The sequence below is a fragment of the Myzus persicae genome, unplaced genomic scaffold (assembly GCF_001856785.1).
Source record: "Myzus persicae strain clone G006 unplaced genomic scaffold, MPER_G0061.0, whole genome shotgun sequence".
NCBI classification, from domain to species: Eukaryota; Metazoa; Arthropoda; class Insecta; order Hemiptera; family Aphididae; genus Myzus; species Myzus persicae.
This window is the reverse complement of record NW_019103933.1, coordinates 1,731,576-1,746,741: the sequence shown is the minus strand read 5'-3', so window position 1 is coordinate 1,746,741 and position 15,166 is coordinate 1,731,576. Positions and strand designations below refer to the sequence as shown.

The 15,166-nt window shown below is 27.8% G+C and overlaps 1 protein-coding gene across 2 annotated transcripts in view; it reads right to left on the bottom strand.

The window, feature by feature from the left end:
- The window catches only part of LOC111036551 (sodium/potassium/calcium exchanger 5-like), a 35,746-nt gene that overhangs the window by 7,375 nt on the left and 13,205 nt on the right, over positions 1-15,166 (bottom strand). For both annotated transcript variants that reach the window (XM_022318608.1, XM_022318607.1), the window contains exons 2-3: positions 5,366-5,587; positions 3,832-4,236 (exon numbers count right to left, since the gene is read on the bottom strand). In XM_022318608.1, coding sequence (XP_022174300.1) covers positions 3,832-4,236; positions 5,366-5,587 — 627 coding nt within the window. The remainder of the gene's footprint in view (positions 1-3,831; positions 4,237-5,365; positions 5,588-15,166) is intronic.

The following is a 15,166-nucleotide window of genomic DNA, read 5'->3' as shown; positions in this document are numbered from 1 at the left end:
AAACCAACATTTTTAAAAGTACCTATTATTGAATTATATATTTTATACATTACCTAATATAACAATCAGTATAATTATTTTAAAAAAATCTCGTAAATATAGAGCATAGACCAACATTTATTAATTATTTGTTTTTGTAAAATGTTTATTATTTTATATTTTTAACATTTATTTTAGTGAATTTTGTATTGGCTGCAATAGTGTTATTTTAACGTATTATATTGAATTATATTAATGTATTAATATTTATTTATATAAATAATCATTAGTAAATTTATTGATTTGAATTGCATATTATTATTTAATATTTTACTTGGTATAATTTTTTGTCCATTGGGGAATCGTCCCGATTTTGGGCCGCGTAGGTGAGAATGTCCGTGGCACGGGGGAGAGGGGAAGGTCCTAGGTTCATTATTCTTGGACTACTTTTACAGATTATAAATGTTAGCAGATTAATATAAATTATTACTAAAATGTTCAAACCACCATAACCTCCATATATCCTAAACACATAATCTTGGACCTATTATCCTCGGTTGTTACTACAAGTTAAACAACTCAAAAACTACTAGTTCGAATTGTGATGTTCAATAAGTTCACATTTTCAGGGAAATTATGCGCTAAATAATTTACAATAAAAAGGAGGACTTTTATTTGAAAAACAGAAGTTGGTTTCTTGACAAAATACTCCTTGAGTATACGTAGATGTACATATGTAGTATGTAGATTTTGAATATTTATTGAAGAAAAAGGGTTGAGCATACTTGATGAATCACCCTGTATTATATGTATATGTATAGTGTATATAAATCTACTAAAGCCCCTAGGCCCCTCAAGGTTATCTAGAAATCTGCCTACCTGCAGTGTCGGTGACTACGATGGTAAACTGTGCTCGAAACTCTCTAATTGTCCAAGTCGTCGCCGACGGTTATAAGTTATAAATTATAATAGGTACATTAGTTATAGTAATAAAACATTACGAATGCCAAAAAATTCGCGTTTCTATCAACTACATCATAAACATAAGGTAGTATAGCCTATAGGCATATAGTTTGCCATTATAATGTACTGTGTAGGTAGGCGGGTACCTATAAATTAGTACCTACCACAAAACGCGTCAGAACTGTCTATTCAATGATCGCGAATCATGTTATTGACCCTTGTTACAATATTTTGACGTAGCTTATACGTATGCTGTATAGCTCACGTATATAAAAACCCAATAATATAGGTATTGCGTATTTTTAAGCCAACTATACCTACTGACAATATATTTTATAGTTCTTCTAGTCTCGCCATTTTGGGTCGGCATAATATTATGATGTTTTTAACTATTATTTTGTAATTATTATCTTGTATTTATTTAGGTCTATGTTATTAAATTTATCGAAATCAATACGAATTACGTTGCAAAAAGGATAACGTACATGGGCAATATATATTACGCCCATTCAATAATAATAATTATAATAACTTATAAAACGTCGGTATTTAAATATTAAAGTCAATCTAATGGCGTCTAGGTACTCGTGTACCAGTTGTATTTACCCGGGTATTTTTTTTTCGATAATTTATTTTAGGAGTTTTTCGCTGACTCGATATGCACTTACTCGCACATCGTTCTCATCAGAATGATCAAAATCGGTGGTCATTAAAAATACTGAGTAATAACATTTTGTATAAATTTCAGTAGAAATAAGACAGCAAATATCCACGGAAAAAAGAACTTTTAGTTGCTGCTCGGATATGCGATCTACAATCAAATACTTATACATCATATCTGAGCAGCAACAAAACCAATTTAAGGGTCAGATAAAACTTTGCCAAAAATCATATATGGAGCATTTTGCATTATGGTCTTAAAACTAGACGCGTTAATTAAACTATGTAATGCAACCAGTAAGTAGGTTGAGATGGGTAATGAAAATGGTGAAACGGACGTTTCACACCCTATCAAAAAATGAGTTTTCGTTTACGTTTTGTCCCCTGAAATTGTTAAGATAGGACTGAAAAGTCCCCGGGAGTTATTAGTCATAACACTCATAACCCATAGGAAGTTTGGCCTTCGGCATATTTTGATTATTATAGGACACTCAGATTTTTAAATAATTATTATTTATTTATTTTTTCAAAAGTTCAATATTTCACTAGCAATTAACACAATGTGTTTTTAATAACTATTTTATAAGAAAGCAATAAATGGTGGTCTGTATTTATTATGCGAATTGAAAGGGTATAGTCTTTAGAAAAATTAAAATAATATAACTCTCGATTAACTATCCAAATCAAATGTCTCTAGATCATTTTATGCAGGATGAGATGTTTAAAAAACTATTGAGTCAAATATTCGACATCGAATGTTGGAAAATAAGTTATTGTCAGCGCGCTACCAATTACCATGTATTTATGGCAGGTACGTAATATTGTTATGTATTATTATTATTATGATAGTGAGCTTATAGATTTGAAGCCGGTCTGTGATACTTATGAGTTAATAGTTTAATACTATGACAAGCGTGATGTTAAATATGCCTATTTAGACCTACATAAAGCTAATTAAAATATACCCAGGATGATTATTTTATCGGTTACTAATTATTATTTATTATCTATTTATTTTGAAAAATATTTATTTTTTTTAGTTATATTTTTGGAAAATATATGATGCGTGCAGCTCTAGCATTTTATGTACCTATAGTGTCTTAGTCCCTATTTATGATACTCTTACAGTCTTACCTATGTGTTATAGTGAAACCAGTACTAAATTTTCATTTTTAAATGGAAATATTATTTTCCTTTCAAGATTTGAAACAGAATGATATAGTATATATTTTAGATATCAAACGATTAATTTTCTTTATTTTCAAGCAATACTTATTTGTTAAGCATTTAAATTTAAGGCAAGTGCAACTTTTCATAGGTACCAACTTATTACTTAAATAAATATTTTATTAATTCTTTCCATTAAAACATCGAGAAAAGTTAATCCTTTGCGAAATGATGAGTGTTCTTTAACATAATCACTCTGTATATTATATTAAATAAAAGAATCATATTGCGTGATGAATGGAATGATGAGGAATAAGGATGGATGATGTATTGATGTATACCGATCACCAAATTGTGTATAAATATATTATATAATATGTAGCTGCGGCTGCGGCTGATGACGAGGCGAGGGCGATGCGGCGGCGATGGAAGTATAATTTTTACAAGTAAAATTAAAATTCAAGCATATTGAAGCATGTCTATATTTTCCCATTTTATCCTTAAATAGAAGTATTTGTTTAAGTTCTACTATAACTCGGAAATTTTTTACAAGTTAAATAATAATTTATTTTATGTTCATGTATACTTAAGGGTATATACCACAGGTTCTAAAATTATACATTCATATAAGTTTACTCAACCATTCTATGTACATATATATTATCGTTGTGCTTACAGTATAATTACTCAGAAACATTATCATTAGTTGTATGTACTTCAATTTCACGATAAATCCAACCAAATTTCCTATTGACAGAAAAATCATTTATTCAACATATTTTATATTCGTGGTTAAAAAGCTTCTCTTTACAAAAATTCAGTGTGTTTGATACTCTTAAACTCACCGTGAAAGTATGGTATACCCATATGTTGATACTCGTATTAAAAGCTTAACATTTCCAAAAATCAGAATTTAAACATTTTAAACAATGTCTACATTAAATTAAAGGATAAAATGGGAACGAGCGACATTTTCGAATTTTCCTGTCCATAATATTATTATGGATAGGTATGTTTAACACGTTAAAGTATGACTGCTGCAGCGGAATTGAAAATACTTACAAGACCGGAACGAATTTTTGTTTTTCAACTTTTTGGCGGCGGTCTTGAGCTTTCCTTGGGTGAACATCAGTAGGAAGTACCCAAAGTACATGCACAGCAGAAACAGTGCCTCGTACCACATGACCACGTCGTCGACTACGATGATGGCCAGCGCAATGATGGACACCAAGTACACGCCGCTATCCCGAAGTAGCGGCCACTTTTCCAACGTGATGGCTTTCCTGGCGGCGAGGCCCGCACATGCCGACACGCCCAGTGTATTGTATATGGCACTGCCTACCACCGTGCCCACCCCGAGGTCAGACTCTGTCAGGAATGTTCCGATGACGCTGACGAAAAGTTCCGGCGCGCACGTGGCCGTCGCCATGAACGTCGCTCCCGCCACGTCCGGCGAGATGCCCAAGTCTGCGAAAAACACGTTTACAGAACAATGAGTAAATAATATTACTAGTTTTACTTTAACTTTCCCCCTATAGAATTTAGACTACAGAGTAGACATTTCGAGTTGCCGATTTTACATTATTTGTCGAGTTCAAATTGTCAGTAATGAAGTTAAAATTCTTAGTTGGCAAGACAAAATTGGCGCTATAAACAGTAACTACAAAAATTAAACTAGCTATTGAAGCTGTACTCTAAGTAATTAGCGTAAAAGTAGCAAACTTCAAATTGTCATAACTTCTTAACTCCTCGACCATAACCTAACAGAAAATGTCGAAAAAAAATGACATAGTCCCCCCCAAAAAAGGCCAAAAAAGAGGTGTCTGGTAAAGTAGAAAAGTTACATACATACATACACATATACATGCACACATACATATTACACAGGTACTAACATACGGAATACTGTCTACAAACTATAATATTGTTATAATGTGTAACTTATAGTGGATACCTAACCTACTTACCAATGTTGAAATATAAACAGTAGGTAACAATATATTGAGAGTCAAGACGCAATGAAATAGATACTACAAAAAATAAAATAATATCTGTTTCATTAGCGTATTGTGTAGGTACCAGGTACCTATATATTATTGTAACTGTCTGTAGCAGACGATTTGTATAGTACAGTTTGGACAATTCATCTAATTCTAATACAAAACAATAAGCAGAATTTTGAACATATATAACTACGTTTGTCTGGAATTTTCTACGGGATAATATTTATAATGATAAGTACGTATAAGAACATTAAGAACTAAGAAGAACTATAAAAACATAAATGGCGGGAGTGAAATCTATTTGTATAATACCGGGTCATTTTTATTGCGTAATGAGTACCTAGGTGTATTGTATATATTTAATAGGTGTTATTTAACATATTACATAAAATAACAGAGGAATCTTAACTGAGACTTTTTTTAAAATTAAGTAGTAATCAATAACCTTAAAAACTTTTTTATATATTTTTTTGTCGATTATTTTGACAACAAGACCTACTGCATACGTCTTATAACATTAAGTTTGGTACCTATTGAAAATCTGCATATTATTATAATCCATTTTTTTATTATTGTGTATAAATATGACATACCTAAGCATATGCAAAACACCGACGGTAGGAAATAATCATTGCAGACGAACGCTATGAAAACGAATCCATAAAAAGCCACCAAGAAGTGAAAGACAACAGCGCCGTGACGTCTTTGATCGTCAGTGAAAAAGTCCGGAGGAAAGTCATCAATAGAACGACTGACATTTTCACATGCGACAGTACTGCTATTACTGAACTCGATGTTGGAACTCGTATCATTCCCTAAAAAAAATTAAGATTTTACTTGGTACAAAAGAAAAATATGCTATTTCCTTGTATTTTGCGTTTTTTTTTTATATTTTATTGTATTTCGTCAATATAATGGTATATTTATTACGTTCTTATATTGTATACAAATTTATTCTTCTACTGTACATACATAATCATAATAATTCATATTGTACCTACAACTGTTTTTCAGTAAATAAATAATTATAGCCAGGCATGTCAAACTCAAAGTATCAAAATGGACCAAAATATTTTGATAGGAGTGCTATGTGGCCGTCTAGTGAGCGAAATACAAACAATAACTTAATTAAATTTTTTTTTGATACTTATATTTACATAAAATAATTATTTAATTGTTATCACGTTTATATCATAAACCTTTTAGTAACCGAACCTCAGTAAACCATCTTACGAAGTCGAAATTTCAGCTTACAAAATTCACGAAAACGATATCAGTTAACAGTTTATTAGCGGTTAGCACCAGTTACTCTGCCAAAACACTGCTAATTTAACAATCATTTTTAATTATGATGTTATTTTGGTATAAGATATTACTTAAATTAAAAATTGTTCCATCATTTTATTTATTTCTGATCCAATTTTTCAATATCTAACATTTATTTTCTGATACTAACTTTTGTATGTCTGAAGAAGTTGGATGAAATCATTTTTATAACCGAATTGAGATGAATGTCAGTTAACCTAGATCTGACTGTAGAATTACTACTATTCATTAGTGTGTATAATAAAATTGGTAAGTACTATAACGAGCGTCTTTATAACTTTGTGTCTTTACGTGTAAATCTATGAGTAGAAACGCAGCACACTTGTAAAAATCAGGTATACCAACCTAATAGAATTTGTTTTTTAAATTTTAATCGCATTGAATGTAAAAAAGAAAAAGTTCTATTTTTATAGGCACTATAATATTTAAAGTAGAAAATGTGTTCATTTTTATTGGTTTAATACGGAAAACGATTTATGGAAAGTGCGTTAAGAAATGTATTTTCTAACAGTTTTCCAAAGACCTAACTGAAAGGTCTTGACATAGTCATTAATGTTTAATACTGTTTGAACTTTTCCTTGTGAATTTGTATTTTAATTTGAAAATTGCTTTGTCCGACCATGAATCATATATCTTGTAACCACACTGGATCCTACAATAGGCTAATGCCATATGATTGAGAGTCCAAAATTATTTTTATTGCAACTTTTAACATTCAGGATCTTTTTAAAACTCCGGAACATGATATACATCGTACTTAATTGATATAATATGATAAACCCGAATACTCGCTCTCTAAATTTTACTACAGTGGATCTTATAAAATTGACTTTATTTTGTTTTATATTTTTGATTATAAGTGTCTTAGCTCATATATTGATCATTTTTTAACAATAGTATACAATATTATATATTATAGCACTATCCCTATTATGATGGGCGTAACTAGTCTTTAATGTTAGGGGGAGGGGAGCTGGAGTTCTAAAAATGTTTTATAGCAAAATAAGGTACTTACGGGAACATAATTTCCCCCACACAGTTAAGAAATTCTGGGAGAAGCTGAAGCCCACCCAAGCCCCCCTAGTCACACCTGTGCCTATTATGTATAATTATTGTATATATGCTTAATCATAACTCGTTTTCTTAAGTGTAAGTATAACTTTAATAATCAAAAAAAAGTCGTAACATAAAAATACAAGATACAACCGATGTATTAATCAAAATATAAACCTAGTTGGTTATTGATTTGGTGCAAACTTCGCATTAAAATGTACCCACTTAGATTCATACTAAAAACCAGGTTAAGTGGTGTTTATGTTTAATAAGTTACGAAAAAAAACGAGTTTTTTAAACGATTTTACTTATAGCATATGACAGACGTACCTAAATACCCGCGTTCATGATCTTAATTAAATACGCCTGTGTATTGATATATTATAAACTATAAATCTTTAAAGCGACACGACAGCCTTCAATCACTATTCGCAAATTATTAAAATAATGTTACGTATGTAGAGAGTTAGGTTCTTACATGTTGTACGCAAATTAAAATACCTACATAAAGTTCAACAATATATACAGTATAAACCCTTAAACTTTATACTTTGGGATTGAAAGTTGAAATAGGTAGTAGGTAAACTCGATAGTAATACGCGTAATATGGTTTAGAAAATTTGAAAAAAAACCAAGACTTAAGTACATAACGATGAAAAATGGTAAACAATATAATTTTGTTTTATAATGACTTCAAATCATGTAAAAAAAATATGTATTTTCAAAAACGTTAATACTTTTAAGTTTTAACAATAATGACTGTTAAGTGTTAACTGTTAAAAAACCACCCAGTACAATATAAAATATATACTATAATATTATTTTACGTACAGACTAATATTTTTTTAAGGTCATATGCATGACAATAATATCAGAATTTTCAAGTTTATTTGTAGCATTAATACTTAATTATATATTATTATAATATCAAGTATGTTGTATGCATTTCAAATGGTCGATAATATTTGCAGGACCAACAATGATTGTGGGTATCTAAATTGCATATTTATTACAATAATAATTAATCTTACTGTAGGTACCAGGTACCTATATACATATCGTAAAGTTTATACTTTATATCTATGACTAATGTCGTACTTGGGTAGGAGAATTTAATTTATTTTAGACAGTGAAATCATTAAATAATACCTATTATAAATTTAAAATTATAACGATTGATTTTCAAGACTCTTCATGTGCCAGTGTACGAGTGGAGGTCAAACTCAAAAAATATTAGTTATACTATTTAACAAAATAATGAAACTGACAATCACGTACTGTTAATAGAATATAGAGTAATAAATAAAATATTATTTGAGAATTCATGAGTAAGTAGGTATTTAAAATCATATGAAATTATTTTTTTTTAATATTCTTATTCGGTAACTTAAAATCTGATTTCTAATAATACTTCAATATTATCTATTATTTTTTTAATTATTTTTTTATTATTTGGTGTATTATTGTAATATGGAATTGAAACTTGTATACAATGACAGATGTATTATTATTATTATGTTCCTTTAATTTATAACTATTTTATGCAAAGAGTTGAGAGTTCTATGAAATATTTTCACGACCAGACATTAAATTTAAAGAAACATTTTGATTATTATTTGATTTTGCTATAAATTTTAAGTTATTAAACTTCGTCTGCTTCATAAATATGAAATAAACTACATAACATGAGATCATTATATTTTTAATACTAGTCTAAGAGCCAATAAAGAAGAACACAATTTCATCATCATAAAAGTTGTCTTATAAAACTAAATTTTTCGTCAAAGTATATTATATACCGTATGTATGTACACTATATTTACAGATCTAGTTATTAATTATTATTGATATTGAATTGCATTCTTCGGTTTGATATTTATATCGTCATACTGCAGGTTTTTTTTATATTATATACAATTAAGTCGAAAACATATAAGTATCAAGTTTAAAAGTATGATTTATTATATTGTTTGTGCATTGAAATTCACAATAAAAAATCTATAATATTGTAATAATAAATATATGTGCCTATTTAATGATATAATATCAATATGTCTTATGTAACTATGTAAGTATAGTTACATATATGTATACGTACTAGTATATATACGTATATGCTTACATATCATATGTGTTTATTATGCAGAGCTGTCATCGCCCATGCGCAAGAAAACATTACTAATAATAATATGATGTACTGCAGGTTATGGGATTATTAAGAAACAATATATTATCATAAATTATAATTTATACATTTGTTATTATTAATTTGTAATTATAATTAATATTTTGAAGAAAGATCATACAATATTATTTTTTGGGTATTTTTTGACAACACATTAGTATTTTTATTAAATTAATAGTGTTTTTATATTTAATACAATTATTAGTAAAATCCTTAAGAATTAGACACAAAAAAAATTTAATTTAAAAAAAAATATGATATTTTATTCCAAATTGCTTTGATGCCGGTTTTTTTATTTATACTCTTAATTGTTAGTTCATTTTTCTAATAACAGTTTTTTGCTTGGTTTAATTAGGTATTTTAATTTTACTCTTAGTTGTTTTATTGGAATAAAGTTGTGTTGTTAATAACTCAATTTATTTCTTGGTTCTACTACAGTAGGTACCTTGGGTTTTGGTTTTTTTATTTTGGTTTTTCTTATGGCTAGATTTAAATGATTTTAAACCATTTTAATGATCGTTTCTTCTGTACCTTCAAACAATGTTTTTTATATTTGTTATTTCTAATTATTTTGTGTAGATTATTTAAATTTAAAGTCTGCGAAGATGTCTTTTTATTTTAGGTTTTTACAATTTAATTTATCGTCGCGAGTTTGCAGGACTGCTATCATTAATTGAGCCATTACTCATTAAGGTATAAAATTAGGAAAATTATACGAAAGTGATCACTGGTAATAATAAATTTTGTTAAGACTGTTCAACTAAGTCTGTAGGCTAGAGACTGGTTGTAAAATGTGGTTAATATTGGAAAACTGTCGTTTTATGATAGTGGGTTCGGAATTATTAAGTAGAATAGGGTTTGAGAAATAGTTTAATTATATTTTGTGTTATTGATTTCGTGGAAGTGTGAAGAAATATTAGAGAAGTCAGTTGGACAAAAAATGTGATAGATGTTTGAATTGGTTTGTTTGTTAAATTACCTATATTATATTTCTGGGTTTCGGTCATATGATATTTTGGATTAGTAGCTGTTTTGTTAGATGGAAACAATTATTATTGAATGGAAGTTTTGAGATGAGTGCCTGTCTTAAAGGTTTTTACTCATATCGATAAATATGTAAATTATATTAATTATGATACATTTATTTGATTATACGAGTATAACGGGTTTATTGTAACAATAAAAGTGCACTCGTGAAATAAAGACGGGTGTTGTTCAATCGTTGGTCTAATACGTACTGCCCACAATAATATTATGACAGCTCAATCAAATAGTAAAAAATATGATTACTTACGTGCATTTTATGAATGAAAATCTACTGGTTATAATAAATGTAATTTATAAACACATTAGCTACTTATTTATATAAACATTCAACATAATACTATCGAACATACACAGGTGCTTAAATAATTACCATTCTATTAAAATTCAAAAAACTAGTTAGGTCAATATTTCTTAATGATTTATATCTTATTATCAGACGTAATATATTATGTACCGTAGTGTCGTTTACCTTGTACGTATTGTGGCATATGTGTTAGTATTATTAAAATATGATTCATAATGGCTAATGGCTAAGGAATAGATTAATAATAATGAATAATGATTGTCTGAACTTAATTATGTATAACAATAAATAATGAAAAAAATTTTTTTGGTGTTGGTAATAATAGTTTGCACGATTTTATTTTCTTAAACATTTTGTGGCAGGTACCTAGGTAGATAAGAAGATTTTGAGAGGAATTAGGAAGTTATCAGTTAAACAAAATGATAAACGAATGTTTTTTTAACAGCTTTTAAAGTTATTTTTGGAAAGTTAGTTAATTTCATGCTGGTGATTGGGTGGTATCTCATTACTTTGAAGTAATACTTCAAGTTATTTTTTTAAATCAATTAACCATTTTAAGATTTGATGGTTTTCTTATACTAGGTACCTACTATATTATCATAGAACAATCAAGTCCTATGAAATTAGTAATGATAATTTTTATACATAGTTAACGATAAACCTAAACTCGTAATAGTGTAACTTTGTAAATTAATACTCTCATAGTCTCGAATATAAATACGGATTCTAAATAGTGTAACCATAATCACTTAAGTTATATAATATCGTACCTGTTTAGTGTTTATTGTACCGGTACAGAATACATATATTTCTAAGAAGCTAAATGTTTCAGAACAAGTAAACTACTTTAATGTTCATTGTTGATAAAGAGTAAAGGTTTCATCACCACTAAAATATTTAAATATGTGTAAATAATATTTCAATATTTGATAGGCATTAATATAATGATATTGAACTAAATAAAAGCAACATGTGTTGCTTTTTAAATAGTATCAATAGTGATGATTGATGTCGGTGAATTTCAAAGTATTTTAAAATTAAATTGGATAGGGTATTCATTTTCAAGTTTTATTTTATTGACACGTAAGTGCATTTTATTTTATAGATATCTCCACGTAAAGTATAAGTACCTATATAACATGATTGTAGTCATATATACAAAGGTGTATGTTCTCATCCAATACGGTAATAAGGCTTATAATAACTATTCAGTATCCAATATAACTTAAAGACTTAAAATAATACAATTTTTAACCGATTGATTCTAGCTTAACATTATTTTGAGAATAAATTGATAACATATTTTGATGACGAGGACATAGTTTCTATTTCATGGTTCTTGATTTTAAATGTATTTTTAAATTGTTTTCCTTTTGTGTTATTATTTAAAATATTTTATTTTAATATAATTAATATCACTGAAACAATTAGGAAAAAAGCCATCATAATAGACTAAAAAGTATATTTAAATGATGATGTATTTTTTATAAAATCAACAATGTACTCACTACAATCATGTAAAGTAGGTAACTAACTATGGCCAGTGCGGGGGCTAGGTATTGCGGGGCCCTGGCATGGATTAATATACTAATTAATATATTAATTCGTATGCCCTGGACAAGGTATTAGCTATTAGGTATCCCAGAGGAGGGTACAATTCTAGCTTTTTTTATATCAGGATTTAGAAAAAAAATATTGTTTTTCTTCGAATTTTAAACATTAAAAATAATAATATTAGGGTATTCTTACCCTTTATTTTTATTATAAGTGTTAACACAAAATTATTTACAAATAATAAAATAATAAATAATTAGGTTCCTACGTACAACATCAATATTATATAAAATTGAAGTAAGAACATTAAGAACCTATGAAGTTTAGATACCCAATCAAATAAATATTTTAAGAATATAGCTTTTGGCCCTTCTATAATGCTGCCATACTGACATACGGCAATACGCAGAAAGCCTTTCCAAATAAAGAACACTAAACAGAGAAAACAATAATTATAGTGATAATAAATATTTATTGTAGGGATCCCATCCGACGGGTATCGTCAAAATATCTTTCGTCGTATCGATAACGATTTACTTTCTAGTTAAAATTAAGCTTGGTTTTTTTTTAGCTAGATTTAAATATCATTTTCCAAATAACTGGTGATAGGAATAATATTAATATAATACGTATTGTGTGATGTGTAGAATAGATTAATACATTTATAGATTTATAATTGTTTAATGTAATTATGTAAAATGTCAATGTGTCTTACGGTAATAAGATGAAAATTAAATATCGAGGGGCCATTTAACAAGCGCGGGGCCCTGGACAAATGTCCCATTTGTCCTCCCCTAGCGCCGGCACTGACTATGGCAACGAAATACGAGAAGAACAGGCACAATGGATATTATGCCTATTCAATAAGTACTGCAGAAAGCTCAAAGCAAATTATCTAATAAAACAAAAGTTTTATCATATGACATAATTGGAATAAAACAAAAAGAAATAAAAATGTACGTATAAGGTTCATAATCAAATTAAACAAATGCTTAATAATAATTAACATACGTGATATTTATTATGTACTTTATACATACAGTGTACTTCATACTTTAACGGTAAACAGTAAAATATGAATAACTCTTAACGGTACTTAATTTAAAAAAACTATAAATCAAATTAAACAATTACTTTTAGTGATTTTATTATATTCTAATTAATTATTACGCATGAAATAATTTTTTTTTTTTTGTTACATAAATAGGTAAGTCTTAATTTATACTTAAATATTTATTCCCAAGTACAAATTTTTCATTTGAAAGACTGAAAAAGTTTTTAATTTATTATGAGTACTTGTATATATATATATTTACCATTATTTTTTAAGTAACTAGTTAGTTATATTTTTAGATTAAAAAAATTATGCTATCAAAAACAAAATATTGATTTTATGTGATAAAAATTAAGTTAATTATTTAAATAAAAACATGTTTTAATCCAATAAACTTCAAAATTTCACGACAAAAAATGTAAAACTATCTCTAAAATGTCTAACAGAATAGAATAAAAACGAGTAGTTTAATTATTATTAAATTCTACATAAATTGTCTTACAAAATAAATAAATATACTTAGGAGTTGGGAGCACAGCACCCAAAGGTTTCATGGTTCAGCATATGTTAAAAATTAAAACTGCATACCTCCAAAATTTAACAACAAAATAATATATAGCTTCAAACTGTAACGTGTGTACATTATTACATTATTACATTAATTACAAATCATAAAACATATTGAATATTTATTTAGTAGGTAATATTACAAAACCATCGAAGCTATGACGTAAAACCAATTGCATCATATAATAATATACAGTATTACAAATAATTTAATTAAAGAGTTAATTAAATACAATCAACATTTTATTGCTCCACTCTAATTCCTTCTAAAGTTGACCAAAATACACGGTTATAACAAAGTCTGTATCTTCAAAAGTATACAAACATTATAAGTTCCGATCCATACCTAATATTTGTAATTAAGTTCGGAGATTCCTTTAAATAATATGATCACTGGTTGTTATATAATATAAAAATCTAGATTATTATTATTCTCATATTTCAGTATTTATTCAATACTTGTTTGAATTGAAGTATAGTTAGGATTTATATTACCATAAACTACAACATATGGACCTGAATGTTACCAAGTGACAAGTTTTGAATAAGTTCAAAAACTTAATAATAAATGAAAAAATAATATTAGCTTTATTCGTAATAAGAAACTTGATGATACATTATTTTATTTTATAGAAAGTACTTATCATCAAGAAATGTATTACAAGTGCTATCCTAGTTTTCATTTTAGAACATTAAACTATTACGAACAAAGAAAAAAATATTGAATAAAGAGAACAAAACAATAATATATGTAGTACCACTAGTACCTACTATTGATATTTCTGTGAACACTCAAAGATAAAAGGTTTTTAGGTAATGCATTCAAATAAAGTTTTAACTTAGGTTTATTTGTATTTCAAAAATGATACTTATATGTATTTTTCCATGCGAATATTTAACGTACCATGAAATTTAAAAAAAATTACTCTTTAATTTTTAATTGTAGCTTCCATTGAAAACTTACACAATGTCACCTATGTGTCGGTAAAACATTACATAATTATTATTAACATGTCCCAGTGGTGACATTATTCAAAAATGACAATATGAAAAAATTAGCACAAATAAGCCGTACTCGCGAAGACGTGTAATTTGTTCCAGAAGAGTATAAATTAGCCGCTTTTGGTTGTACGTATATTATATTATTATGTCGTCCTTGCAATAATGGCTCTAGTTTCCGTAAATGAAAAGTATATTATACGCTTTTACTGTGGCCACCACAATCTTAAAACTTAACAAATCAATTGTCTGCACATTGTTTTTGTGTATTTTTGTACACACCTATAAAGTAATTGAGTTGTTTA